Below are 26,171 nucleotides of genomic sequence, written 5' to 3'. Positions count from 1 at the left end.
TTGGGACGGGCTGGGAAGTTGGATGCGGCGCGGAAAGTCGGCACGCGAGGGAGGGCGCGCGGGAGGGCGGCGCTCATTGGCCGGGAGTGCGTGCGGACCCCGTAGAGAACCGGGAGCAGGAGGGCCCGAGCCAATCGGGGCGGCCGGCGCCTGGTGGCGGGTCCGATCCCTGAGGAGGCGCAGGGCCGGGCCGGGCCGGGCGGCGGAGGGGCTCGGGCTCGGGCTCGGTGCGGTGCCCACCCTTCCAGGTGGGACAGCGGCGGCGGGGGAGGCGGGCGTCCCGTCACATCCCGTCACATCCCGTCCCGTCCTATCCCGCCCCGCCCCGCGGGGAGAGCGCGGAAGGTGGGAACGGCCCGCAGCGGGGCCCCGCCTTGGTGGGAGCGGGAGCGGGGCCGGGGCTGGGGCCAGGTCTGGGCGGGGGCGACGCCGGTGCCGTGGGGCGCGGGTGTGTGGAGCGGCTCGTCCCGCGGCCTCCGGTGCGAGGCGGAGGGAGCGGCTCCGCGGGCCGATGCCTTGGGCAACGGCCGAGCGAGGGGGGTTGAGGACCTTGAGTTCCCTGAGTGACTTTTGTCAGCGCTGCGCGTCTCTCTTAAACGTTCTTGGCAGCGAGCATTAGTGGCCTGAAGCTATGTAGAAACGTCCCGGAAACTTTTGGCTAAAGGGTGATTATGCTTTCAGGTGAAAGAAAAGGTTTGCCTTTAAGAGGCCTTGTTTTTCGCCTGTTTAAAGTTGCCCAGAGTAAAAAAGCTGAGAATAAACTTTACAAACCTGGATTCGGTTAACCTGGCTTTAACTCTTAAAAGAATGTCTGTCAAAACAAGTAGTAATAATACAATGGTGGCGGTAGCGGTCTCTTTTGTTTTTAATGTTATGTAAGCTGCGTTGAAATGTGACTCATTGTCCCTTGTTTTCTACTGTTAAAGCCCTATTTTCAAGGATTCTCGGGTATCCCCTTTTAGGGTGGTGAGATGAATAGTGAAGTGAGTCCTTCAGGCCCAAACTCCCAGCCTTCTCAGAATGGGTTTGATTCTAGCTTGTGCATCTCCATCTGCTGGTGGGAAGTGAGTCCGTGAAATACTCACGGCTTCCTGTTAGGCAGCCGTAAACGGAGGAGATCCGAGCGTCGTTTTAGTTTCTTGATACCATGGAGGGGATAGCTTCTTTTGTGAAAAGGAAAGTATACATTTTCTGCAAGAGTTCAAGTAACAAAAGTGTGGCATGTCTGCTGCTTCCAGTAATTTGTTCAGCTGAACAGTGCTAATGGTGTAATTCAAATGATTTAATCTATACCATTGTTTTCTTGATAACCAGGAAATTTATTTTTGACTTGTGAAGTTGCCTGTTGTGTATTTTTACTTCTTGTATACATTAATTTTCATTTTTTATTTATTTATTTTTGCAAAAACAGGTGCAGCCATGCAAGAAAGCATACGTTTTGCTTCAGCAGGAGATGATGTTAAAATATGGGATTCCATATCTCTAACTGTGGTGGAGCAGTTCAACCCACATACACCCCCACACCCAGTCAGCTCGCTGTGTTGGGCCAGCAATAGTATCCTTTACAGTTTCAGCCACAGTTTTGTGGGTGTTCTGCAAAATTTCAGTGCATTTTTGAAAATGAAAGTGTCTGTAACTCACAAGCCTAATGCAGTTTTGAAGTCTTGTATAAAAATATTTGTATATATCTGTGGTTCTCTGATGAAGTGATGTACAAAATAAACTCATGCTAGCAAATGCTTCTGGAGAATTTTCTCCCCTTTTAGGAGGCTAACAGTTTTCTAGCGATTATGATATGCTTCAATTGCCTACCACCTGTAAAACTTACTCATTTGTTTCTTTAATAGTTGATTACAATATTCACTTCCAAGGCAGTGCTTAGTTTACTTACAAGGTTGAATAAAGCAATTGCTAGTGTAGTAGCGTAGTAAAATTCTATACATAGTCTAGAGAGGAAAACTGAAAGACTTTGTTTTCCTGGAACAACATCTCATTGATTCTGGTAGCCTTTGATAGTGTACTCTGTAGGCACTCGTTTTCTTTGCACTGTTTGTACCATTTACAGAGGAAGCACAAGTGTGTTGGATGTGTGGGAAAACATCCATAGGACGGTGGTGATTCATGTATGAAAATGGATCTGGCTCATTTAGACCTTTCCACCTGTCTTGGAAGCCTATTATAAGCTAATGATATGAAGTGCCAGGTGTGAGGTGAATGTATGAGAAATTTCATGAAAAGAGTGCACTGTCAGGTGAACAGCTTGTATGGCTGTCATGGGAAAAGGCAGCAATGTCTGATCTTGATGTAAAAGAAGGAAAGGATGCTGGCATATAACAGTGAAGTCCTGCACGTTCTGAATGTCTGTCCTCTAAGGCTGCAAATAAGTGGATGTATGAGAAAAGAGCATAATAAGCAGAGCACAAATTAGCTATGGAGCTTGCAGAGAAATTGAAACGTAGATATAATGTTCTTATATCTGTATACTTATATAGATATACGCTTACGTGTTATTTAGTCAACTTTTAACTATAGACTGTCTGGTTATGCTCTCTTCCACGTAGTTTCCTCTTCATCCCCTATACTGAAACAATGAAGTATCTTACTGTATATGCTTGTGAATGTTTGTTAATTTGTTAGGGATAAAGCATTAGTTTTGGTTCTGTGTAATTCTATAAGCAAAAATGGTGCCTTTAATGAAAGAAATAGGAAGCAGTAATCAGTCTACAAGTTCTTTGGTGTTAAATCCAGCCAATTAACCTCTATTCTTAAATCAACAAATATAAAATCACAGTGGGCATTGGCAATACAGGACACAGATCTAAATGGTTCATGGGGGTGCAGAGGCAGTTTCCCTGCTCTGTAGTTCCATATTGAAAGCTTTTCTTACTGCTTTGAGGTACCTGATGTCATAAAAAGGTTCTTTTGGGGTTTTTGGTTTTCTTCCCTCAGTACAGAAGGAGACAAATTAGCAAATGTTCTTTGTACTCTAGAAACTGTATGGTGAGGTAGATTTAACATTTGCCGTGAACAAGAGTATTCTTTAAATCCCTAGCCTGCTAAAAGCAACAGACATTCCTTTGAACTCTAGTGATAAATGGGGCTCTTACTTACTTGAGGATCGTGGGGAAACAAAACTGTAGACCGGATAAGCTACCTTAGCAGTTAAAGAGCTCTTAAATAATATCTGCCAGGTATTTCTGCTCTCTGAAAAAGTTGCTGTGCCTTGTATTGGGAAGGAAGGGCTGTAGTTAATGTGAGAGCTTCTTAATGAAAGCTTGGAAAATAACCTTATGTGTCTATTTCTAGGTCCCTTCAAGGTACAGTACTTTGGACTGTTTAGGCAATCTATCTTCTGTTCAGTTAGGAAAACTTTACAGTTGCTTTTATTAATCACCAGTATAGTGGAACTATGGTCCGTAACTTGTGACTAAGATAGATACCTGGCCACTGCTTCTGCTGCTGGTGATAAAATAGTTGTTTGGAGTTGTAAAAGCAAGCCTGTTCCACTCTTTGAAATAGCTGAAGGAGTAAGTATGAGTATGCTGTTCCCTGTTTGTTTGTTTGTTTGTTTTGCCTGCTCTGCCTTGTGTACTGCTTGTATCACATCTGTTCTGCGTATTGGGATCAACTTAATTTTAGTTATAATGCATATATAAAAACATTTCCTTGTGTGTAGTTAAATGCGTATAGAGTCAGGGGGAATAGTGCTTTTAAAATAAGTTCTACCAGTAAGAAAATACAAATGTGGTTATGCTAGCATCTGATGCTGATAGCTTTCTGCTGTAGGAATTTGCCTTTTGAGTTGCAGTGTAATAGGCCAAGGCAGTCGGTGGTTCAAGTTTGATCTAATGCGTAGGCGACAGAACAGGGCTGAAGTTGGAACTTTTTCCCCGCTTGAATTGTCAGTGCCATGCATGTCTGTGAATTGTACATTGAAAAACTTAAGAGTCTACGTAAGGGTTGTTCTTGGAGTGTATGTGTGCTACCTTCTGGAAATACATGAAATAGGAGAACTTCTGTTGTGGTTGGGGTTTTTCTTCCTGTTAAATGGAAGTGTGGCATGATGAACTCTTCAGAAAGATGGACTTAATTTTAGAAGAGTCTCTTGACATGGTTACTTGAATTACTTGTTAGTGTGTCCTTGGATAGCTTTTGTAATGCTAATTTGGACTGGAAATTTTCTGAAAAGGTGTTCAAACCGGGCTTTTAGGTTGCTGAAGAAAACGCTTTCAGAGGTGGAGTGTTTGTCCTGCAGATTTCACTAAATCTGATCTACAACTAGTGCAATCATTTCCAATTTTACTATGTCAAAAATTAGATGGGCTTGGTTTTTTTTTTTTTTTTTTCTTCATTCAAATCTCAGGAACTTAAAAGTGAATTTTCAATGTGATAGAACTGAATAATAATTTGTCTTCAATGTAGGTCTATCATTAAGATTGACGTTTTTTTCAAAAGCTGATACTTCAGTGATTATTTTAAAAAGAGTCACTTTATTATGAGGTTTGCTGCTATAATATTCTTTGTAATGTTTAGGGAATGTGAAACACGTGACTTAGACAACTTTTTTGATTTTCTTTTAAGGAGGTTTTTTTCTAAAGTTAGCATTTTCGTTTTAAAACTCAATACCTGAATATAAGTCTGTGATTGCACTTTAGGGAGCTATAATTTAAAGGGAAAATGCATACTGAATGAAAAAGTGCTAAAAAAAATTGACATGGGAATGGAAAAGTGTGAGCAGTTGAGAGCTTATTAATTAAAGTGTTTAGATCTTGAAGCATTACTAACATACCCAAACTGGACTGGATTTTAAGTGCCTTCGGATGGGAAATGACTGTAGTGTACCAATAATTCTGCTCTTCAGTGGGATTGTGTGTTAATGAAGATGAAAACACACATCAATATGCTTTAAGTAGATTTGAATAAATCCCTTAATTATCTTTAACATACTTTTTTCCCCTTCTTCATCAGGCAAAACAGACATGTGTGAGCTTGAATTCTAGTTCTTCATATATTGTGAGTGGAGGCCTTGATAACACTGTTAATATCTGGGATCTGAAATCCAGAAGGCTTTACCGTAGCCTTAAGGTAAGTTTGCCTGAGGAAGAACTAGCTTTTGTGACTTCCAGGTTTTGCTGCCAACTGTGAAAAAACAAAATAAAAAACCAAAATAAGCACCCAAACCCCAAAACTTTCTTGGAGTTCCTATTTGTAGGATCAAGTTCACATATAGGAGTAAACATATGTGTCTTACTCAAGTTTCTGTTTTTTTGTGCTGTAAATAGCAAATTTAATATAACAAGTATACTTAACTTAAAGTCTTCAGAGTATGATTTTATAAAATATATGTTTAAATTTTCAGAATAGGCTTATTTTGTGAATTGGAATTGATAAATCTCTGATGGGGATTTTTTCCAAGGGTAGCATTTCAGATAATTGCTGTTTTTGATACATCAAACAAGAAAACACTTTTTTTTTTTTTCGTAGAATACTGTAGTAGAACTAACGTTATGCAAAACTGGGACGTGGTCATTGTCTTTTAACAGATCTGGTATGAATTCTCTAACACCTTTTTCTGATGCAGAAGACTTAGGATGGTTTAGTATGTTTCTATGACACCTTGAGTAGATGATTCTTCCTCATTTAGGACCACTGTTAAAGAGGCTATAATACTTTAGCTTTGATTTGGGTGGTTTTCCTTGTTTTTCTTGGACTTCTAAAGTTACAGTTTGAAACAAAACTACAGAACAGCTAATACAATGCTTTAAATATCTTTATCTGCCTTTTGGGCTAGAAGTACTTGATTATCTCTCCTTACGTATTCAGTAAACACAATATCATTATTGCAAATGACTATACTGGAAAGGTATTTCGCAAATTTATGTTTTAATATTAGAAGTAACAGAAGGGGAAGTTGGCTGTAGTATATCAGATCAACAGAAAGTATATTCAAATATTGCTGGTTTCTGGAAGACTTTACTTTTAAAATAACATCACTGATACCTTTGGTAGATCTCTCTATGGTTGTCTTATTAAAATATTATATATAATCACAGCATCATCTTTAGCATCATCTTTACTAATTTATTGAAATAGTTCTCTGAAAACTGTTGGAGTGGTTAAAATATTATGGCTGATTTTCAGTATATTCTGCTCCTGTATTTTTGAATATTCCATAATAACTCTTAAATTATATTTTTAAATGTTACAGATGGTCCGAAAAAACCCATCAAGCTGAAGTTTTTCTGCAAAACCACAGATCAGGAAGAAACACAGTTATCCTGAATGTCTTTAACCCTCTCCTTATAACCTTCCTCCCCCACAGGATCATAAAGATGAAGTCACATGTGTTACATATAATTGGAATGATTGCTACATTGCTTCTGGATCTTTGAGTGGTGAAATTATCCTACACAGCGTCACCACCAATTTATCAAGTACTCCCTTTGGTTATGGCAGCCGTCAGGTATGCTATCTTTACTAAGTTTTTTTTCAGGTATGAAGCTTTAATTCACAGTGTTTAGAAATCGAAAGTACGTGTCAAGAGCTTTTAATTTTTGTTAATCTGTTTCCTTTAAATTTTTAAGGATACACTTAGGAAAGGAAAAAAACCCAGACTGCTGTGTATTGCGGTGTATTCTAGTCTTAAATAATAGGTAGCATTGAAATACAAATTTCTTAAGTACCTTTTACATACACATTACAGCAAATCTTAATTTGTAGACTCTGGTTCCTCAAGAACAAACTTCTGCGCCTCCTAGAACAGAACAAAAAACAGTTGGCCTTACAAACCAAAGCAGGATTTCAATGCATGACTCAGTGTATATTGTTGCAAAGAACAAAGACCGTGCAGCTTGGGTTCTGACTTACCCAAAGTAACCAGATTCACAACTGAACAGAGACATCTGTACAGTAGGGGTGAATATAAACCAGCATTTGGAAATAATAAATTTATTTAATCTGGAGATTAAAATTGCACAGCTCTCAAAGAGAAAAGCAGTGAGATTTTATATTGCCTACTTAAGTGTTTAGGTAAGATTTTGGATAACTAATGTGAAGGAAAACTGTGCAAAAGACAAACACAAAGCATGTGTACTACTTGAGGGCCTTGGTAGGGTTTTCCACTGCAACTCCTTTTTGCAGACTCAAAAGATAGTGGAGAATTAGTGGGTATCATTAGGGGAATTCCTTTGATATAAGGGCATCTGCAGCAGTAAATGAGCTGTGTTGTCCCACTGGAAGTTCCAGTATGTGTTTTTAGTGTGAATGTTGTCTTGGGCACAGACAAGTGTTAGTGTTCTAGGCATTCTTTTATTTTTCAGAATCATTTTTACAGAGGTAGTAGCTGCTCAGGGGACACAGAACTGTTGCTTTGGTCCTAAATCTGACCTTTAATGTCACAGGGAACAGTGAAGTTGTGACTGGCTCATTCTGTGTTACTGCAACAGCTTTTTCAATCCTAGACTGCAGATAGTGTATGAAGTTTAAATTTTTCTCCTGTCTAGCGTGAGCAATATAACTTGATGAAGAATCTCTTAGAACTTTATAGCATCACGGGAATTGTGGTGTAGTTTCTGTTGAAAAATCTCTGCTAAATTCAAACTATCTCTGCCCTTAGGTGCTGCAGCATCTTTGATCTATCACCAGTCTCATACTTCTATTGCAGCAAAATTGTACTTCATACTTGGTTTGATCTTAAAAATCTATCTATATAGTCAGTTCGTTTTTCTGATTTGATTGTTACGATCTTATGAAAAATGTGGATGTGAGGCAGGAGCTACACGGAAATCCATGGCTGGATTACACAGCTTAGGTGACTGTCCAGAGTGGGGACAATGCTGCTAGTTAATTGTGAAATGAAGAAATCCTTATGAGGATGATTTGCATCAACCTGTTTGATATATTCAACTCTTTCTACAAAAAAGTGATTAGAAATAATTGATGCAGTGAATAGCTGTTTTGGCAGATGAAATCAAGAGGCCTACTGCAAAGCTGAATGACCTTTAAGATGGGCAAAGAGATTTAGAGTGTTAAATCAAAAGTAATTGCAAAGCACAGAGCTACTGTTCGCTTTCTGAAGGGTCTGTAGCATTTTCTAAAGGGGGCAGTTATTTGATTGTGGTCTTCATTTAAAATGGAATTGAGCTGTAATTGTGTAATGGGATGGCTACTTAGATGTCCCAGTTTATCAGCCTATCTTACATCCTGAAAATTATCTTTGCTTTTATGTATGAAAATAACTTTTTTGTTTTGTTTTAATTGGTACTTGTAGGGAATTGCAGGTTTAATTGTGCAGTGAAGCAAATATCTGAAGACTTTTGTAATTCTGTTAAATTTAAAAAGTCCCTTTACTTGATTTATAGTTGAGGGGCCCAGTTTTCTAAGAGTAAGCTTGAATAGATACACTGTGTATTGTCCTGTTTGATCCTGGCACTAGCTGTCTGGTTTAGTAAGGGTCACCACTCCCTAGTAATTTTTTTTTACAATTGGGGAATGTGAGGTCAAACTAACCTTATAAGTTTAGCTTGTCTGTGTTTGATTCAGCATGGTGGAATGTAGTTTCCTGGCCAGTTAATTTCTGATTTTGTGTAGACTCTGCAAGTAGTAGAATAGCCCAAGGTTGCAGTGCTTTCTGTGACCTTAAACAATTTTCTTTCATATGAGTATTGGCCTATATTCTATTAATTGATTTTGATTTAGAAACACCTTTGTGCTTTATTAGAGTTGAGTTCTTGCACAGAGTTGTTTGCAGATCCCATAATTTGTCTTTGCTGTTGGTATTCATTTAGGCTACCAGATTCTTATCCACTTGTTGTTGTGAGGATGAATTAAGGTTTGTTTTGAAACATAATGTTTGTTCAAGTCTTCGCTGCCTGGTGCTGTTCTCCTAGCAACAGGATTTAGTTTAGTTGTTTGAACAGCTGGCTGATTTGTAAAGGAGTGTGGTAAGTTCTGGTCACTTTGTGTAGTGAAACAGCTTTAAAAGCTGAAGACTGTCAACTGTCTTTACATCTGCTTTCTCACTTAAAAGGCTCACTGAGGTATAAAGGACATTAAGAAACTATACTATCTTTAAATAAGGTAATCAATGATGCTAGACTACATTTGGTTTAGTTTTGGGCTTTTCATGTTTTCCAACAGTGAACAATCCTAAGTGTAACTAGTCCTTCTCAGCAATGGACCAACCATTTTCTGAAGTGCGCTGTTCCTTGTCTGGCTGCCTTACTGTGAAGCTTCCTACTTTTATTTTCTACAGAAAATCTACTCCAATCACAGCTAATACAAAAAGATGCATATAGCTTTTTGTGCTATGCTGACCAGTAAAATGTTTCAGAGACAACTTAATTATCTTTTTGTGGATGCAATACGTTGTGCTAAATGTTTTTCTGGTAGTTCTGTGTGCACAGAAGTTCCAGAAATCATCAGGAGTTGTACTTGCTAAGATGTAGTGAAACTTGCTTCATACTTGTGTGGTTTTGTGGGGTTTTTTTGTCTTGACAGGTTAGTTCCGAAACATGTCTTTTTTCCAAATAACTGCATCATTTCTAATAATCTTGAAATTATTTTAGTATTAATAACTAAAAGCATTAGAAGTGGGAAGGGGGCATCTGTTTTCTGTTCATACATTTGATTTTCAGCCAGTGAACAGCTATGCTGACTTAAAATAAAGCAAGTATCTTAAATATCCCCCTAAATCCAATCCAGGTAAGACACTTAAAAGATATTAGACTTGCTATACTTAGGCTTGCTAGTTGACACACATTCCCGCCCCCCCCCTTCCCCCCCCCCCCCCCCCCGAAACCTGTCCCACACATTTGCCATTTGATTCTGTGGATGAAATTGTAATCTGTAAATGTTCTTTGGCTTCTTTTCAGAAAAGTACCAGCATTTAATTTCTCACACATCCTCAGCTAATTTTTTTCTTGTAACTAGTAAATCTTGCAGTTAAACCATATAAACCATATGAGTTGTGGGCCCTTTTTAGCCTTACAATTCCTGTTGCTGGCATTACAGAGGCCAAGGAACTCTACTGGGGTGGTTTTCAGCTAGGCCGACTTTGAGGCCCTGGTGTCCAAAATCCAAGTAACAAAACTTTTGATTCTAAACTGTAACTTAGGAAAAAGGGGACAGAGTAAGTGAAGTTCAGCTTCCTCAGGAAAATTTTTTGACGACAAGTGTGCTCAAGTTCTATGTGACTTCATCATGTCACCCGAAAATAAACATTTTTTTTGTTTTAAAGACTGGTCTAAAAACTGTTACTACATATTAATTTCTTGTCACTAAGATAAACATGTATTGAAACTAAAAATAGGTGATAGAATCTGATCTAGAATAGTATGTGTGACAGCTCAAAAATCTGTACAGAATTAGGATTGGCAGAGGTAAAGAGGGATGAAAAGTAGGAAAGAAATCTGGTAAAGAGAAAAGAAAGGAACTGAAAACAGAAAGACTGAAAAAGAGAAGTAACTATGCTTTTATGTTAAGTATTAAAAATGTTAAATTCAGGGACATAAAGGAACATTTTCTCTGTGCATGCAAAGGAAAGATTTCATGAAAATTCTTTATTTTAGCATCCTCTTTGGCAATAAATGTAATCAAAGAGAGAAGGCTGGGAAAGTAACTTGAGAATTACAACAAAAGAAATACTGTAAAGGAGATAAAACTGAAAGACACTTATGCCTAGCATTAGATTATCCTGGATCTGCCCCCTGTGGTGAGTGGGGAGGGGTCCCTTTTACTTTTTTCGTAATGTCAGTACTGAACAGTTATGTGTACAACATAGGACTAAATAGCTCAAATGTCTAATCAAGTGTAATAGCTCCTCTGTTCCTGTACAAGGAGTCCCATTGCCTTGCTGCACTGGGTCACAAAAAAAAATACTTTTCTGTGTAAACTTGTCTAGCTTTCATAGTTTATGTGTGTTTTAACGTCACTCCAGTGAACACTGGATAGCATGTTGGCTTTTTGTTATTGTTGTAAAATGCATGTAGACTTGAGTCAGTATTTTAAAGATGAAGACAGAATGCCACTTCATTAAGCCTATTCTCATTCTAAAACAGTTTCTAATTTGTTCTTTGATTATGGATGTCATGTAGAGATGAGGAAAGTTTAGCTCAGACTTCTCTAAGTAATGTAGTTTGACCATCTGCATCTTAATACCTAATGCTTTCCCATATGAGGCTTGGTTGTCTGCTGTTTCTATACTGTGCTAAGCTTAAAGCTGTATTCTTTCACACAGGTGCTTCTTAGAGAAAGCTTTTTTTTAAAAAAAACTTCAAGTTAAGTGACTCATTTCTGGGAGGAGAAATGCTTTAGTTTTGTCTTGTCAAGCAGCCTTTCAGAAATGAGGTTCTTTGTGCCTCCAGCTGTCTGGGCAGGAGTTTGAAACTTGGGCATGTAGCATACTGCCAGGGATGCCAATATGATACATTTGACTGTCTCATAAAAGCGTGCACAAATTTAAGCACCTCTGTTCCTTGAGTCTGATCGAGCAGTTGCATTGTTGCAAGTGAAGTTTATTGCTAACCTAATTCAGTGAAAGTGAGGAGTGAATAGGAGCTTCCTCACAGCTCTTTCATTGGCAACCTGGAATTGAACTGTTAGGCTGCTCAGAGGAAACACGACAACTTCAATGAGTAGCGGGGAATAGCAGTAATAGGGGGAAGGTATCTGTGTAAAAGAAAATGGAGAACTTGCCTTGGGCCTTTGAGATTAGAAGGAAAAATGAGAAAAGGAAATGTAGGACTTAGTAGGATAGCAAAGGAGGTTTGGGGGGAGCTAGGAGAGAGTAGTCTTGGTGGGCAGGATGACAGAGGAGAGGGACAATGGAACATGAACAGATGCCAGGGCAGTAAGGAAGGTATTTGGAGATGAAGAATTGAGAGAACTGTAAGGGACAACATGTTTCCCATATAGATCATGTACATAATTGAAGCTGTTACTTCTGAGTCTCTCAGTATTTCATTTTTTAATGTAAATAAATGAAAAATGTTGATAAAAATTCTCCATGATGAGTAGAGAACCATAGTGGTAATCAACAGTCATCTTGTGTCCTATCTGAATATGCATTTGAGGGTGCCAATTCTTCATGGGGCAGTTAGGCTTTCAGCAAGACATGCAATACAAGTGCTAGCAATTATGTTGGAGGCATATGAAACCAACACATAACGCCCGTTAAAATGAAGTTAAAGAGTGAAATAGGATAAAATCCAGGACAGTGCATTGCAGTGTGGTCTATACTAGAATAATATAATAGCTTTTGAGAGCATTTTGAGAAAAATAAAATGTAGTGACTCTCACCTGACTGGAGTAAAGCACTTGGTTCAGTGTCTGGTGAAAAAATATTAGAGAGGATGGAGGTTAGAAAAGAACTGAGGGTAGATAAGAAATTGGCTATAAAAAAGTAGACAGTAGATAATATTGAAAGAAAATATTTGGGTTATTAGTAGCTAATCTTGTTTAATATTTTCAGTAATGGTTAGGATATGAGAAGTAGAGCTATGATGAGACACAGTTGGAAGGTCTTGTCCTTAAGAGAGAAGATTGTGTCAGTACCCATAAATGATTGAAGTAATAGACACAGGAACAACTATGACAGTATAGAAATCAAAGTACCACACCTAGGTCACAGTGGAGGCTTTTCTTCCTAGAAAATTCTTAAGGTAAAAGAAGGACTTGGGCTTCTTGGCCATAAAATGGCAATGAGCAACCACAACAGACTGGATCACAAAACCCCCCCCGTAATCAAGGTTATATCAGGATGAGTATTTACGGTACAAAACAGAGGAAGTGTTAACTGCCTTTGCAAAGGCAGTAGCAAAATGTTTGAGGACCATACAAGATTTTGCTTGTCCATATTCAAGAAAGGTTTAAACTGGGAGAGTTGCAAAAAGACTGTGATGGTACTGAAAACCCAGTCTCGGGAGACTGAATCTTGCTTATTGTTTATAGCAAAATAAAGCCCAAAAGGTGAGGTGGCAGCTTATTAAAACAGAAAAGCAGCACTGGGGAGTTGGGAGACAATTTATATGTAAGGGCATTATTGTCACAGTGGTGACAAAATGGGTCATAAATAAAACTTATCTGGAAATTGAGTGCTGCAAGTTAGTACTAGAGCAGTGTCTGAAACATTCTCTGAAGCAGTATGGTGGCAACAAAGTACTTAAACGCTTCTGAAAGGTAAGGGAAATTCCGTGTTACATGGTTCTGTGATAGCAAGGCTGCACGTGGTAAACCAAGCATATTATCCTTTTCTGTGGTCCTAGCTCATGGTGTGAAGTTGGTTCTTCTGCAGGACCTACATAATTGCGTAACTGTGGTGTCTGTGTGTCTTCTCAAATTGGCTTACATCCAAGTATGTAAAATCAGCGGAGGGGAATTAAGTTTAACATTCCTGGCTAGAGACCAATTGGTGAAATAATGTAGCTTTTCACTCCTTTAATTTAGATGTGGTGTGGGTTTTTTTGTAGCGTGTATGATAGCATGATACTTGCTGAAAAGTCGAGAAACTTTTCCAGAAGTTGTTTTTCTCTTGTGTTGGGTCTGATCTTGTTTTGATCATTTTGCTCATCAGCTCATATGGTACCCCATACTGATATAAAAAAAAAAATGTAGTCTGCCCCCCTAACAACAAAAACTGCATTATAATGCAAAATGAACTTTTTTTAAACTTATGATTTTTCAGAGTGGCTAGCCTTTGTAAACTACTTTAATGCAACATCTGTATTCCTTCCTAATATGTTTGTGTGTTTAGAAAATAATTAAATATGGTGTTTAATAGTGGTATTACAATTCTTTTTTTTTTTATGTCTGTTTTACAGCCTATTCGACACTTGAAATATTCAGCCTTTAAGAAATCCTTGCTGGGCAGTGTTTCTGACAGTGGAAATGTAACTTTGTGGGATGTAAATAGCCAGAACCCATATCATAATTTTGAAAACCCTCATAAAGCACCAGCTTCAGAAATCTGCTTTTCTCCAGTCAATAAGCTGCTGGTTGCAACTGTAGGTTTAGATAAAAGAATTATTCTCTATGACACTTCAAGTAAAAAGTGAGTATATTAAAGACCTTTTGATTTTTGAAGGATCCTCACTTGGTTTTTATAAACTGAAAAAGCATGCCTGACTATGACATTAAATACTTAATTCAGACCACATTCAGAGTGGTTGAAGTGGTTGGCACATTGCTACTGGAGAACCTGTCCTGTAGTCCACTTCACGCTTCTATTTAAAAATTAAACAAACAAAATCCCCCAAACAATTAAAAAAACCCCAAGGCATGTGGGAGCTAATTGAGATGCTCCTGTGGGTGACCACTCCCAAGTGCTTGTGTATGGGCTTTTCTTCTTGATACAGAGCAGTTCGCTTCTGTCAGGGACAGTACAGCCTGTGAGGACCTTCAGCCACCTGAGCTTAGCTTGGCTCCTTTTCTACTTAGAGATTCAAGACCTACCTGTGCCACAGAGCTGCTGAGACAGTGAGTTATATATGGGAGAGGACTGGTGAAAAAGCAGGAAGTATGGGGCATAGGTGATGGGACTGTGTAGTAAGAGAGTAGAATGGCAAGTGGTTTCATGATGAGACTTTGGTTCTTAGTGCAGGTTGTGCAGGCTGAATAAAGGTTCAAGTCTGACTCTGGTTTGGAGGGCTGTAGTAGAAGGATGCAAACCAGGACCTGAAGTTCTTCCTGGAGTTGTGGGAAGGTTAGAGTTAATAGGCTTGGGAAGCTAGAGGATGTATGTACTATGATTGCTGCTGGAAGTGATGATACCAGTAAATACATGTTGATGTCAGAACTGCTGTTACGAAGGCAATTTGATCCTGTCCTGCTGAAGTCTTCCGGGGCATATGCAGTCTTTAATTTATTGAGAGTGACCACTTAGTATAAGCCTAATCCGCTGTTCCGTAAGATGTTTTGCTGAATTTCCTTGACAGTGGAGAAGTGGAACTACTGACCTGTGGCTGAATTAAGAAAGCTTTTTTTTTTTGTTACTCTGTTTTGAAAAGTGTAGCTTTTGACCTCTAAAAGCTTCTTTGTCCTGTCCTTTCCCTATTTGAAGGTTACTGACAACAATAGTAGCTGATTTTCCTCTGACAACAATGGACTTCATGCCTGATGGTACTACTTTGGCGATAGGATGTTCCCGGGGAAAAATCTACCAGTATGACTTAAGACTACTGACATCACCGATGAAAACAGTTGTTGCTCACAAAGGCTGTGTAAAATGCATACGTCTTCAGTGCAGTAGCACTTTTTCCAAGGTAAAAAAACCTTTCCTTTTTATTGCTCAATACGCAAATTAATGAAAGCAAAGCATAAGATTAAGTTGTCAAAAAATTTTTCATTTCTAAGCATTAGAGATGTCAACAGAAGTGGTTTATACCAACATAGAAATTAGATACTGCACAGCCTTAAGTGTAATTTCAGGGGGTTTTGATGTGGAATTCCCCCTGCACCTAGCCTCAGTGTAGAAATGAGTGAAACTTTAGTCTTAATTTCCAGGTGCGAATATGCCGCTGATGCAGATAATTTCGTGGCACTTAAAATTGATTTGTAGGCAGTAGCAGAAAGGTCTGTAATTGCTCTTCCACTTACAAGGAGGATGCACTGCTGCCCGTCTTGAGGTATTTTGCATGGTCTTCATATATGGTCTTTTGCAGGGATGTATAAATAGTAGAGAAGTTGATTAGATAGCGGAGTAGTCTTAAGAGGTTCTTCCAAGACTTAATTAGGCTCTACTGTATCCAGAAACCCCACGCATCCATTCAGTGGAGAAAAAACTTTTGAAGTGGATTCTTTACTGCTCTGAGACTTTCCTGGTCTTCTAGCACACTTGCTGCTAGTGGTTGACTATTCCTTTACAATTTGGAGTGTCTAGTAATGTAATCTCTTACTTTCCCTATAGTTAAGCCTAGGATCAAAACTCACTTATGCCAGTCCACTCCATTGTTACCTTAAGTTCTGTTGCTATTCTTTTGCAGGCCTACACAGTAATTCTGTAATAATGCGGATGTTTCCCATGTTATTTGGAGTTACATTAAGATACTTTTTTTTTTATATTTGTAAAGATATATCTCCTAGGCAACCTTTGCAACTGGATTTTTTTATTTTATTAGTATTTTGAAGTAAAATATAAGCCAATATTCTTTCTTTCTTTTAGCTGAAGGGATAATAACTTCTCTTAATTTGTGCTGGTTTTTTTCTTCAGTCTAACCTTACGGGTTCTTCAAATAAACCTGTATCCAAAAGAGTAGAAGTCAAAACTGGTAGCCATCTTGGAGGAATTCAAAATACTGACATCAAAAATGTTGCCTCTCAAGCATCAGCCACAGTTTCGTCTCATCTGACGTTGCCAAATGAGAATAAGGGAGGAGACATTCCTCAGGAGAAAACAGGTAGTGGTGTCTTCCTACTCTTACTGTAATTGACATAATGTAGAACAGGGGTCCTCAAACTACAGCCCCCCAGGGTCCTCAATCCGGCCCCCGGTATTTACAGAACCCCCCTGCCCCCCCCCTCCTGCCCCCGCCCCACCGGGGGTTGGGGGGGAAACCAAGCAGCCGCAGATGACTGCCTGCCACTGCATCTGCGCGCCGGCCCCCTGGTTAAAAAGTTTGAGGACCCCTGATGTAGAAGATGGATGGAATATTTCATAGTTTGACCATTACAGTATAAAACATTTCACTGAGGGAAGGGCATTCATTTGGAAAAACCATGTGCACGTGCATGCACATCTGCACCCTCCATTTCCCTCCCTTATTATGAGACCGTGGTAAGTGAATTGGCTCCTACTACAAGCTTAAGACGTGAAGTTTAAAATTCTGGACTTGAAGTAAAAGCATGTAAAAACTCTACAGTGATGTTGTGGGGCCATCTCTTGCGTTCTGACTTCCTGTAGATTATCCTTATGTCCATAATGTATTTACTGATGCAATGTCTGTATGGAATGCAGAGCTAATAGTTTGTAATTCTATTAATAACCAGGAGTAACAGACATCCTCTGAAAAAAAAACCAACCAAACAAAACACAGAAAAAACCCCACAAACCTAGTCCAAAAATCCAAGTGAGAACTGAACTGTATTTTTATATGAGGCACGATTCCAATATCACATGGTAGGAAAGATGTTAAATATAGTTGCAAGTATGGTTAGTTGTATAACTGTACTTGCTATTTATGCTTCTGAAATTAACGAGTTCTTCATAAGAATTCTGAGCATAATTCTAAAACTCTGCCACTCTGTGAAATGTACTCTTAAAATTTTATTTAATTCAAGAGTTCTGAAAATATGGTCAAATCAGTAGCACTTAGTTTGATTCTTGAAAAAAAAAAATATCCTCAAGCCATTTTAATGCAACAGCACTCTTCCCCTCCCTTTTTAAATAAGGAGAAATACATTTAGCAACAGTAATTAGGCAATAAGGCACTGTAGTCCATAGAGACATGTATTAATGACCTCCCTTGGGTATGCAGTAAAGTATGAGGTGAAGTAGAATGCTTACTATGTACGCAAGAAGTGTTGCTAATTAAAGTTACCGAATGGTGTGGAAAATTTTATTTCAGTAAAATATATGATTTGTTCTCTTCAAATAAAGATGTAACGGCTGTTACCCCTTAAACAGGACTATGCATAATAAATAATTGTCTTAAGAAAACAAAGGCTTACAAAGTAAACCAAATATTTTTTATTAAACTGAGTGTTCACTTTAGAAGTAAGACCTCTGTAGATTTCAGAAGATAGTGTCTAAACTGGAATGGATGAGAGAGCTCAACCTGTATTTGTTCTGTGGAAACTCTTCTAGACACTGATTATGGGGTTTAACTTTTGAGAAATAAGGTGCATTCAGTAAAGTGATCTGATAGCATATTTAAAACAAAAAAAAACCCCATCTGTTCATACAGTTTAGAAACTGAATGGAGCTTTTTGTCAGAGGCATTTTAAAGTACAAAAATATAAATTATGTCAGAATGCGATGAGAAGTTTGGATGTACTTTGAGCTGGCTTCCCATAAACTTCTATTTGACAGCCATCCTCTGGTTTAGGTACTTACTACATTTAGATTACTGGGAATAGGTATTGCCCTGGTTTTTGTATTGCGCTTTTTCCATGTAGCTTCTCTGTAGGTTCTGGCACAGGTTAATACTGCACCTCTAGTTTCATTTGGTATGCCAATTATTTGCTCACCTAGCAAGTGCAGTCCTGTTTGTGTCACAGCTGACACACCTGAAGGAGTGGAAAATGTGATACATTAATCCATTTAAAAGTGAAAACCTGACTCGAGTTCCAGTTTATGTAAATACATGGACATGATTGATTGAAGTCATCCACACAGGCATATTTTGGATCCCTTGAACAAGTGATCCCACACAGAGTAGTAGCTGCAGGTTTTATGAACAATGGCTTTTTTTTTTAATTAAAGTAGGTAGAAAGTACAGCTTTTGTATGTACAGGTGATTTACCTATTGCATGGCACTAATGCTCTTTGCCTAGATCTTAACCTATACAAAATCTAGGCACTTCTTGAGTTAGCAGTTCAGCAAGGGCAGAATTCGCAGCTTGTTTATAGTCCTGATCTGTTTTTCAAACATATTAAACTGTAAAAATTATTTAGGTGGTTATCTTAGCAGTTCGATTAATTTATTCCCCATCTAAAAACTGTAGCTTGAATAATTACTGTTCAGGTTTTTTTGTGTTTTTTTTTTTTTACTTAAGATTTGCTTCCAATCTTCAGACAACTGTCCCTGCTACTATGCATACAAAAGTTAACTTTTTATTTCTGATTGGGTCAGGGCTGGGGCTTGAGGGTGTAGTAGGGAAAGGTCTAGGAACAGCTTTCTTTTGTCTGCAACTGTAACCCCATTCTGATTTTCTAGTATTAGAAATAAGCAGAAAATATCATAACATCAGCTATAAAAATAGATGTTTCCTAGTATCCCTTAGAATGTTTAATGGCCCCAGTGAAGCAGATTCTCTTCTTGCAGGATAAATTTAAAATTTGATCATCTGAATGTGGTTACCTTCTTAGTGGAAGGTGCATTCACTAGTTTTCATTTCACCTGATACACCATAAATTTGCTGCATCCATTATGTAGATTGATCTGAAAATGAGTGCGTTCTCTAGTTTGGCAACTGTTCTTTTCAAAAAGAGGAAAGGATTCCAACTACATCTTATTTTTGTTTCTAAGTATCTTAGCTTTTAGTTCTATTCACCTTGGTTGACAGCCCAAATGAGGAAGTTAAAGTTGACCCTCTAACTGGAATCTGTAGAAGGTTCTAAAGTTCTTGCTGGACTTAGCAGGCATCATGCTTGCCATGAAGATTGTATGACATGTTATTTCTGGAAAATGTCAATTAATAACTGAATGTTATTGTCCTTTTAAGGCTTCCCCCATAGTTGCAGCTTGGATGTGATTCCATCTAAAGAAACAGATCATGGGAAAAGTGCGGTTTTGAATAAATTTGGTGATTTGAGTCGAAGTAGTATAGGAGATGTGTTTTCTCCAGTCAGAGATGGTAAGTTGCTAATACTGAAAATTTTAAAGCATCATTCATCTGCATGTAGTGTGATATTGATATAGTGACATTTGTGTGTTACTGACTGGTGTACCTGCTTGGTATCTTAATTTGTCTTTGATCATGAACTTGACACAATGATACAAATATTGGTGTAGGTTTCATTTAATAAACACTTAATTTGTCTGTGTTCTGGTATTTTGTAGATGATATTGCAAATAAAGCGAATGAAGATCATGAAGGAAAAGGAGATGGTAAACATACTTTCAGTGTGTTTTTCTTTGTCAGTGGTAGGCCTTTGGAGGCCTGCACTGGTTCTTCCGTGCTCGTTTTGTTGTACCACTGAAAATAAACAAACTTTGAAAGCAGACACTGAAACAGATGAACTTTTGTGGAAATTGTCTGACATGTTGTGGTGCTAAGATACAACGTGGTAACAGGAAATCAAAGAGTATGGTCCTGAACCGATTTTGATTTTCCATTATGCAATTTACAGTGCTATGTAGAGGCTTTTCATGTTTTATTATTTTCATAAGGACAGTGACAGCATAAGTTGGATTTAAGGATTTAGGTTTTGTGGGGTACAGTTTTGGGGGATTTTTTTTATGTGGGTGTGCAGGTGTCTTAATTGTGGGGTTTGGGGTTGGTAGTGTTTGACTTGTGTGTCTCACCCTTCCCTTTCCATTTTAGGTCTGGATTATCAGTCCTACGTTTTGGGTTTGGATTTTCTCCCACAGCTCACTACTGCTCTTCCAGTAAAAAGAAACCCAGTGGGCTGCAGTGCACAAGGGATAGGGTCTAGCCCATTACATGCACTTGTGGGATCTCCAGTTAAAGAAGAGGAAGAACATCCAGAGACTGACACTAAGAAAACGAATCTTGGAAAACAAGAAACTAAAGAAGGCTTAAAGCAGGTATACTATACTAATTCTTGTTACGAGTGGTCTTTTTAGAATCTTGACAGAATACTACTACTTGAAGGCAAAATATCCTTAGTAGTGTCCCATCTAATCTTATTTTGCAGCTCTGGTCGCGCTATTGACACAGATCTGTAAAATGCGCAGTTTTAAGTGCATTGGCCTTCAGCGATGGAAGATAAATGTATGCTTCTCTTAAATAAGCTTAGGTTACAAAAGTTCACAAGAAAAAAACCTGGGCTAGCCTGAGGAGTAATTTGATTTTTCTAGAAAATCAAGAATGATTGTTAGCTGGTTGCACCAGTATGATTGTTTGTTAGGTCAATTCCACCCTCTTCTTTCCCTGTTCTCCATCTCCCTCTTATTCCTTATTGAGATATGTTTGATATACTTCTGTGGAGACCCTAGCTGCTTTTGTATTGCTTTTGAGAAGTCTGAGTTTGCTAGGAATGGTGTTTATAACTTTGCCACAAAATGTTTGATGTGAAAATGAGAGGCCTCTACTTTTTGTGCTCCTTTCTGTGTGTGTGCACTTGAGGCAATTTTGAATAATTTAGCGATCAATTTTTAAGATGTCTTGCTAGAAAATTAAAAGTATGTATTTGTGTAGATTCCTAAAACCAAAAATGTTTGGAAGTGCATTCCTGAAAACTTAGTCTTCAAATGCAACTAGATAATAAGTAGCGTTCATATTTTTTTAGACATTATTATGATTTTTATTGTCAGCTTTCAAAATCAAGCTCATCAAGTGTAGAATCTGTAACTTCAAGTCATCCACCACCGTCCACTGCTATAAAGGCTCCTGATACAAATGAAAGACTAGTGAAGAATATTCAGGCCCATCCTGCATATGATCTACCAGTAAATGGTACTACCTCAACAAGTAAGTTGATCACTTCGGCCCAGTGTTAGGTATGGTTGATTGTGAACCGATGTGAAACCTGATAAAATGGCCTTAGCCTTGAAACAGGATGTACAATCCTGAATCTTCTGTAAATCCAGTTAGTCTTCTAGAACATCGCTGGTTGCCTCTGAAAAGACTCATTCTAAATCTATTTTTTTAAAATAATATTTGAGATAAAATATTGACAAACCTGAAGACAAATAAAAATCAATGTCATGGAGTACAAGAGGCTATGTGGTTTCTTTAGTATCTTTAATTATATTTTCAATTGTAAAGGTCCAAAGATAGTATCACCTGTCACTGCTGGAGTTGCAAGTTCATTGTCAGAAAGAATAGTAGAAACCATTGGGAGTAGCAGACCAAATGCACCGCTGACATCAATCCAAATAAACTTCATTCAGAATATGATACAAGAAACAATGGATGACTTCAGGTACTGGTATTCATGCAGAACATTTTTGTTTTCAATGACCTGTTTTCTTGGTAAGATGTTTTAGCTTCCACTTCAAAAAATTTCTGCTTGCATTAGAACATGACACCATTAATAGCCCTAATTTTGGAAATCTAGGTATGAAATTGTTTTTTATAGATTTGATGACGAATTATAGATTGAGGTCTCTGAGAGCTGTTAATGCATGGCCTTGCTAACATGTTTTCAGAATAAGTGAATACTTCTTGGGTGGTAAATTTATCTGGATAACGAGGTCCTTACTGCTTTCATGAAGCCTTGTGCCCATTTCTTTCCTTCCCCATTCATCCCCTCTCCCAGCAGGAGAAATGTCTCTTAAATTTGACAATGTGGAGAGTTTGATCTCGACAGCTGACTTCTATTGACTTTGATTTGTTGTTAGCTTGGCCGTGTAAGGTAAAACACTGTGTATTTCTACTGGTGAAGCTTTACATTACAATAGCGTTGCTGCTGTAAGTGATGGTTGGTGTCAGGTTACTTTTTGTTTGTGGACACCCAACTAACATTTCACTTGTCATAAAAGAAGTAAGTCAAATTACCGTGGATTTAGAGTGGAGTTTGGAGGAGGTAGAGTAGTTGAGAGACTTACATCTAGGAGATCACTTCCCAACTCATGTTTAAGATGAAGTAGACTGAGTGAGATGGTGGAGGGGAAAAGGATTGCCAGGCAGGGGAAGTATTGCTGTCTCAATGACAAAAAGCAGTGCGAAACTAGGATAGTAGGTCTATGTGCTATGGCTGTTCTGTATCTGCCAACATAAAAATAGACTGAATGTTATCAAATGTCTTTAAATAAGAATATAGTATAGTAAAACTCCCCTGGGACTTTTAGGCAATAATCACTCATCTGATTTAAACTGTAACTTTCACGTGACTTACAATGCAGTCTATGGATTGCAGATGTTTTTTCTTTAAAGTCTGTGTTCAGGCATCCCTATGTTGGAAGGTATGCTTGTCAGTCTTGTGCTTCCAGTATCTGAGATCTGGAGCCTCAGAGATTGTGTTTCTTTTCTGACCTATGCTTCCTGGAGTGCCTGGAAGGCTCTGCTGGCCCTTTTCCGAGTTGTAAATCATGGATACGTTCAAACTGAATGTAAAAGATTGTACTGAGGTCAGTAAAAGGGAAGGGAGCCATTGCAAGCTTCTCATTGACATAAATACCTTTCACCTTCTGGAATCTGAGGAAGGAATTTTTATTGCTCTTGTCCGAAATCCATTCCTCTTCAAGTAATGGGGAAAACCCAAGTACCTTAGAAAAGGACCAGGAGGAATATATAACTCATTTGGTTCCAAAAAGCTGCTTGTTTCTTGAAATTCCTGTCTTTGGGTGATAACCTATATTTTTGCATTTCTAAGCTGCCAGCTGGCCTCTATGCTTCATATACCTGAAGACTGTTTGCCTCCAATAGGAGTTCTGAAGCACAATAACCTGTTGAAATAAAAAGTGAAGAATATATTCCCTTTGGGTTTGCTATACGTTTTAGGAAAGGAGAATGAAATAAGATCTGTGTCTACTTAAGTGCCTTACTTTCTTAGGCCAGTGGTACCCATAGCGCAGTATTTGGTCTCAGATGATTGCGCTGTGATGTGCTGTTCAGGAAGAGCATATGAGCTTGCCCGCTTTTTTGTGAGTTGTTCTCCTTGTTCCTTCTCAGCATCTGGGACTGTTGTGTTAGCGCAGGGGTCTTCAAACTTTTTAACCAGGGGGCCAGCGCGTGGATGCAGAGGCAGGCAGTCACCTGCGGCTGCTTGGTTCCCCCCCCAACCCCCGGCAGGGGGGGGGGGGGAGGGGCAGGGGGGTCTGTAAATACCAGGGGCCGGATTGAGGACCCTGGGGGGCCGTATCCGTCCCGTGGGCCGTAGTTTGAAGACCCCTGTGTTAGTGTATCGTTCCAAGGGTATTTCCAAGCTTGGTTCATGTAGTGTGGAATAGTTGCCCGTGAATTGACAAACTCCTGCCAATTCATGGACAACACTGCCATTACCTCTTATGTAGAGTAACCTGGACCATTCTGTGAGCTTGGGGGTAATGTGTCATGTATCACTGTTCATGTTTTGGGCCCTCTCACAAAAGAATGCTGAAAATGATGTACTGAAAAGCTGTATCTTCAGTTACTGATAAATATCTTTCTCTGTGGTAATCAAAATGGTAAAACGAGGGAAGTTCACAGCTTGCAAGTGAAAACACAGTCTTGGTATCACCATGTATATATTTAAACAGATTTGTACCTAAACAGAAAAGATCCTAAGTCTCGTTTTTTAAGTGTACAAAAAGAAAGTCAATGTTGTAACAAAGGATTCCAGAAAAATAAGCCATAGATGAATATGTTTAATGGCTTAAGGGTTTTTAGACTCTTAGTTTCACCACATTACTAAGGTGAGGAATTGTGGAGTTCTGGGTGCTGAGGACTGGAGGGAATTAGTGTTTCCTAAATAATACTAAGCATTGTCCTTTTGCAAATCTTCCCCCAGAGAAGCATGCCATCGGGATATTGTGAATTTGCAAGTGGAGATGATCAAGCAATTCCATATGCAGTTGGTAGGTACAAAAAGCATGATGGGAAATACGTTCAGTTTTCATTTTCAGTAATACCAAGGCATGCCAACTTGTTTTCTCAAAACTGAAAATCAGTTTTGCTTGTTAAGAGAAAGAAAGGGAAGACTGGATGTGAAAGAGGGGGAAACTATGAATTGGAATCTGTGAAACTGTTTTATGTTTGATAAATAAAGGGAACATATGCATTGGGTAGGTATCATGAATTCCGTATTTCAGGAGTTATAAAAAGACAAAAGGGAAACAAATTCAGCTGTCCTTTGGGAAGGACCAAGGGTTGGGGTAAGGAGGAGGTAGATGGAATTCAAATAGAAAGCTTTACTTACAGGTATTGCATGCATACTGAATTGTGTTCTGTGTTCTTTAACTTCACCTTTTTATGAATCTTTGTTCTTTTGATCTGCGTTAAAAGACATTTTCTGGGTACTGAACATTTGAATGGAACCTGCATTAGTAGATTCTTATCCTGGAGAAGTGCAAAATATTCTTTGATAGAATATTCACTAATGTATTAATGATCAAAATACTGTATGTCAGCATAAAAATAATCTTTTCTTATCAAAATTTTTTTAAAACAGTATTATCTATGGTTATTTAATTTTCAAAAGCAATATGAAAATGCATAGGATAAAACTGGAATAATTAACTTCATAGCTACTGATTGGGACTTATTTCTTTTCTCTAGAATGAAATGCATGCTTTACTTGAAAGATACTCTGTAAATGAAAGCTTAGTAGCTGAAATTGAGAGACTACGAGAGGAAAACAAAAGGCTGAGGACTCACTTCTGAAAGATTTACGCTGCTACTCTGAAAGATTTAGCATGAACTCACTACAGGTGGTATGTTGCTTATGACAGATCATCCATCATCACTGAATTATTGTATGAAGATCTGCTATTATTTTGAACATGAATCTTTTCTTTTAAATAAAGGGTGTAAGATACTATATGTAATTATAAAATTTGTAACAGATAAACATTGTATAAAAAAGTTTGTGTGCTTATGCTAACCACTTTGAACTACTTCCTCCTAACAGAAAAACTAAGAGGATAAGTACATTATCCGCACTTTTAGCAACATGTGAAGTGCCTTTTTATAAACAAAACCAAACCAGGTTGGATGCCTTTTCTGTACGAAATTTTTGATATACCTACTTTTCTATCTGCTTCTCTATTTTACTGCTGTCAGAAACAATTACTGTAGCTTGCCTTTCAGATACTTTTTCTTAGAGAAAAAGGGGAGACAGCGCTCATCTTCTGCATGACATGGAATCCTGTTTATAAGGACCTGGAAAGTACAGTATTTGGTTAACTTTATTCTGTTGGCAACTTTTCTATCCTAAGTAAAACTAGAGCTTGAAAATACTCCCAAATTCAGTGCCGTGATCTTTCTTACTGTATTTGTAAGTCTGACATTTGTGCTTGTTTGCTGTAAACTTTGTTGTTGCAAATGCTACTGCAACTGCACAGTGAATCTATTACAACTTCAGCTACGAAACTAGAACTCTTTTTATTTACATGTATTTGAATATTGTCATAGCTCGTCCACTTTGAATGCCACTTTAGGCTTCAAAATGTAAGTATACTCAGCCATTAATAACATTGCATTGTGTAGATGCAGTCTCCCAGTCTTTGACGCATGTTTTTGCGCCCTGCCCTGCCCCACCACACTTAATATTGAGCAGTTGTGTTGTAGTTTTGAATTTTGTTGGTTTAGTGTTATTGTAGCCTTTTTGAGACAGCTGCATACCAAATCTAACTATGACTTAGTTGTATGATTAGCATAACAAACATTAAAGAAAAATCATTACTTCAGTA

At 38.3% G+C, this 26,171-nt stretch overlaps 1 protein-coding gene across 4 annotated transcripts; it reads left to right on the top strand.

Annotated features, from left to right (window-relative positions):
* NEDD1 (NEDD1 gamma-tubulin ring complex targeting factor) lies at positions 1 to 26,171 on the top strand. Of its 4 annotated transcripts, XM_055808341.1 has the most exons (16): positions 1 to 377; positions 1,412 to 1,555; positions 3,433 to 3,527; positions 4,969 to 5,085; positions 6,323 to 6,463; positions 13,818 to 14,047; positions 15,056 to 15,257; positions 16,205 to 16,391; positions 19,378 to 19,509; positions 19,716 to 19,763; positions 20,200 to 20,423; positions 21,153 to 21,309; positions 21,607 to 21,763; positions 23,336 to 23,426; positions 24,272 to 24,338; positions 25,039 to 26,171. In XM_055808341.1, the coding sequence occupies exons 1-16, from the start codon at positions 23 to 25 to the stop codon at positions 25,041 to 25,043; spliced, it is 2,352 nt and encodes a 783-aa protein (XP_055664316.1). In that variant the 5' UTR covers positions 1 to 22; the 3' UTR covers positions 25,044 to 26,171. The 4 variants fall into 4 exon arrangements, with proteins under 4 accessions (XP_055664316.1, XP_055664317.1, XP_055664318.1 ...); XM_055808342.1 differs by lacking the exon at positions 23,336 to 23,426 and having other exon boundaries at positions 3 to 248; XM_055808343.1 differs by lacking the exon at positions 23,336 to 23,426 and having other exon boundaries at positions 218 to 345.

This window comes from Falco peregrinus, chromosome 6 (genome assembly GCF_023634155.1).
Source record: "Falco peregrinus isolate bFalPer1 chromosome 6, bFalPer1.pri, whole genome shotgun sequence".
NCBI lineage: Eukaryota > Metazoa > Chordata > Aves > Falconiformes > Falconidae > Falco > Falco peregrinus.
This window is presented reverse-complemented; position numbering and strand designations above follow the sequence as displayed.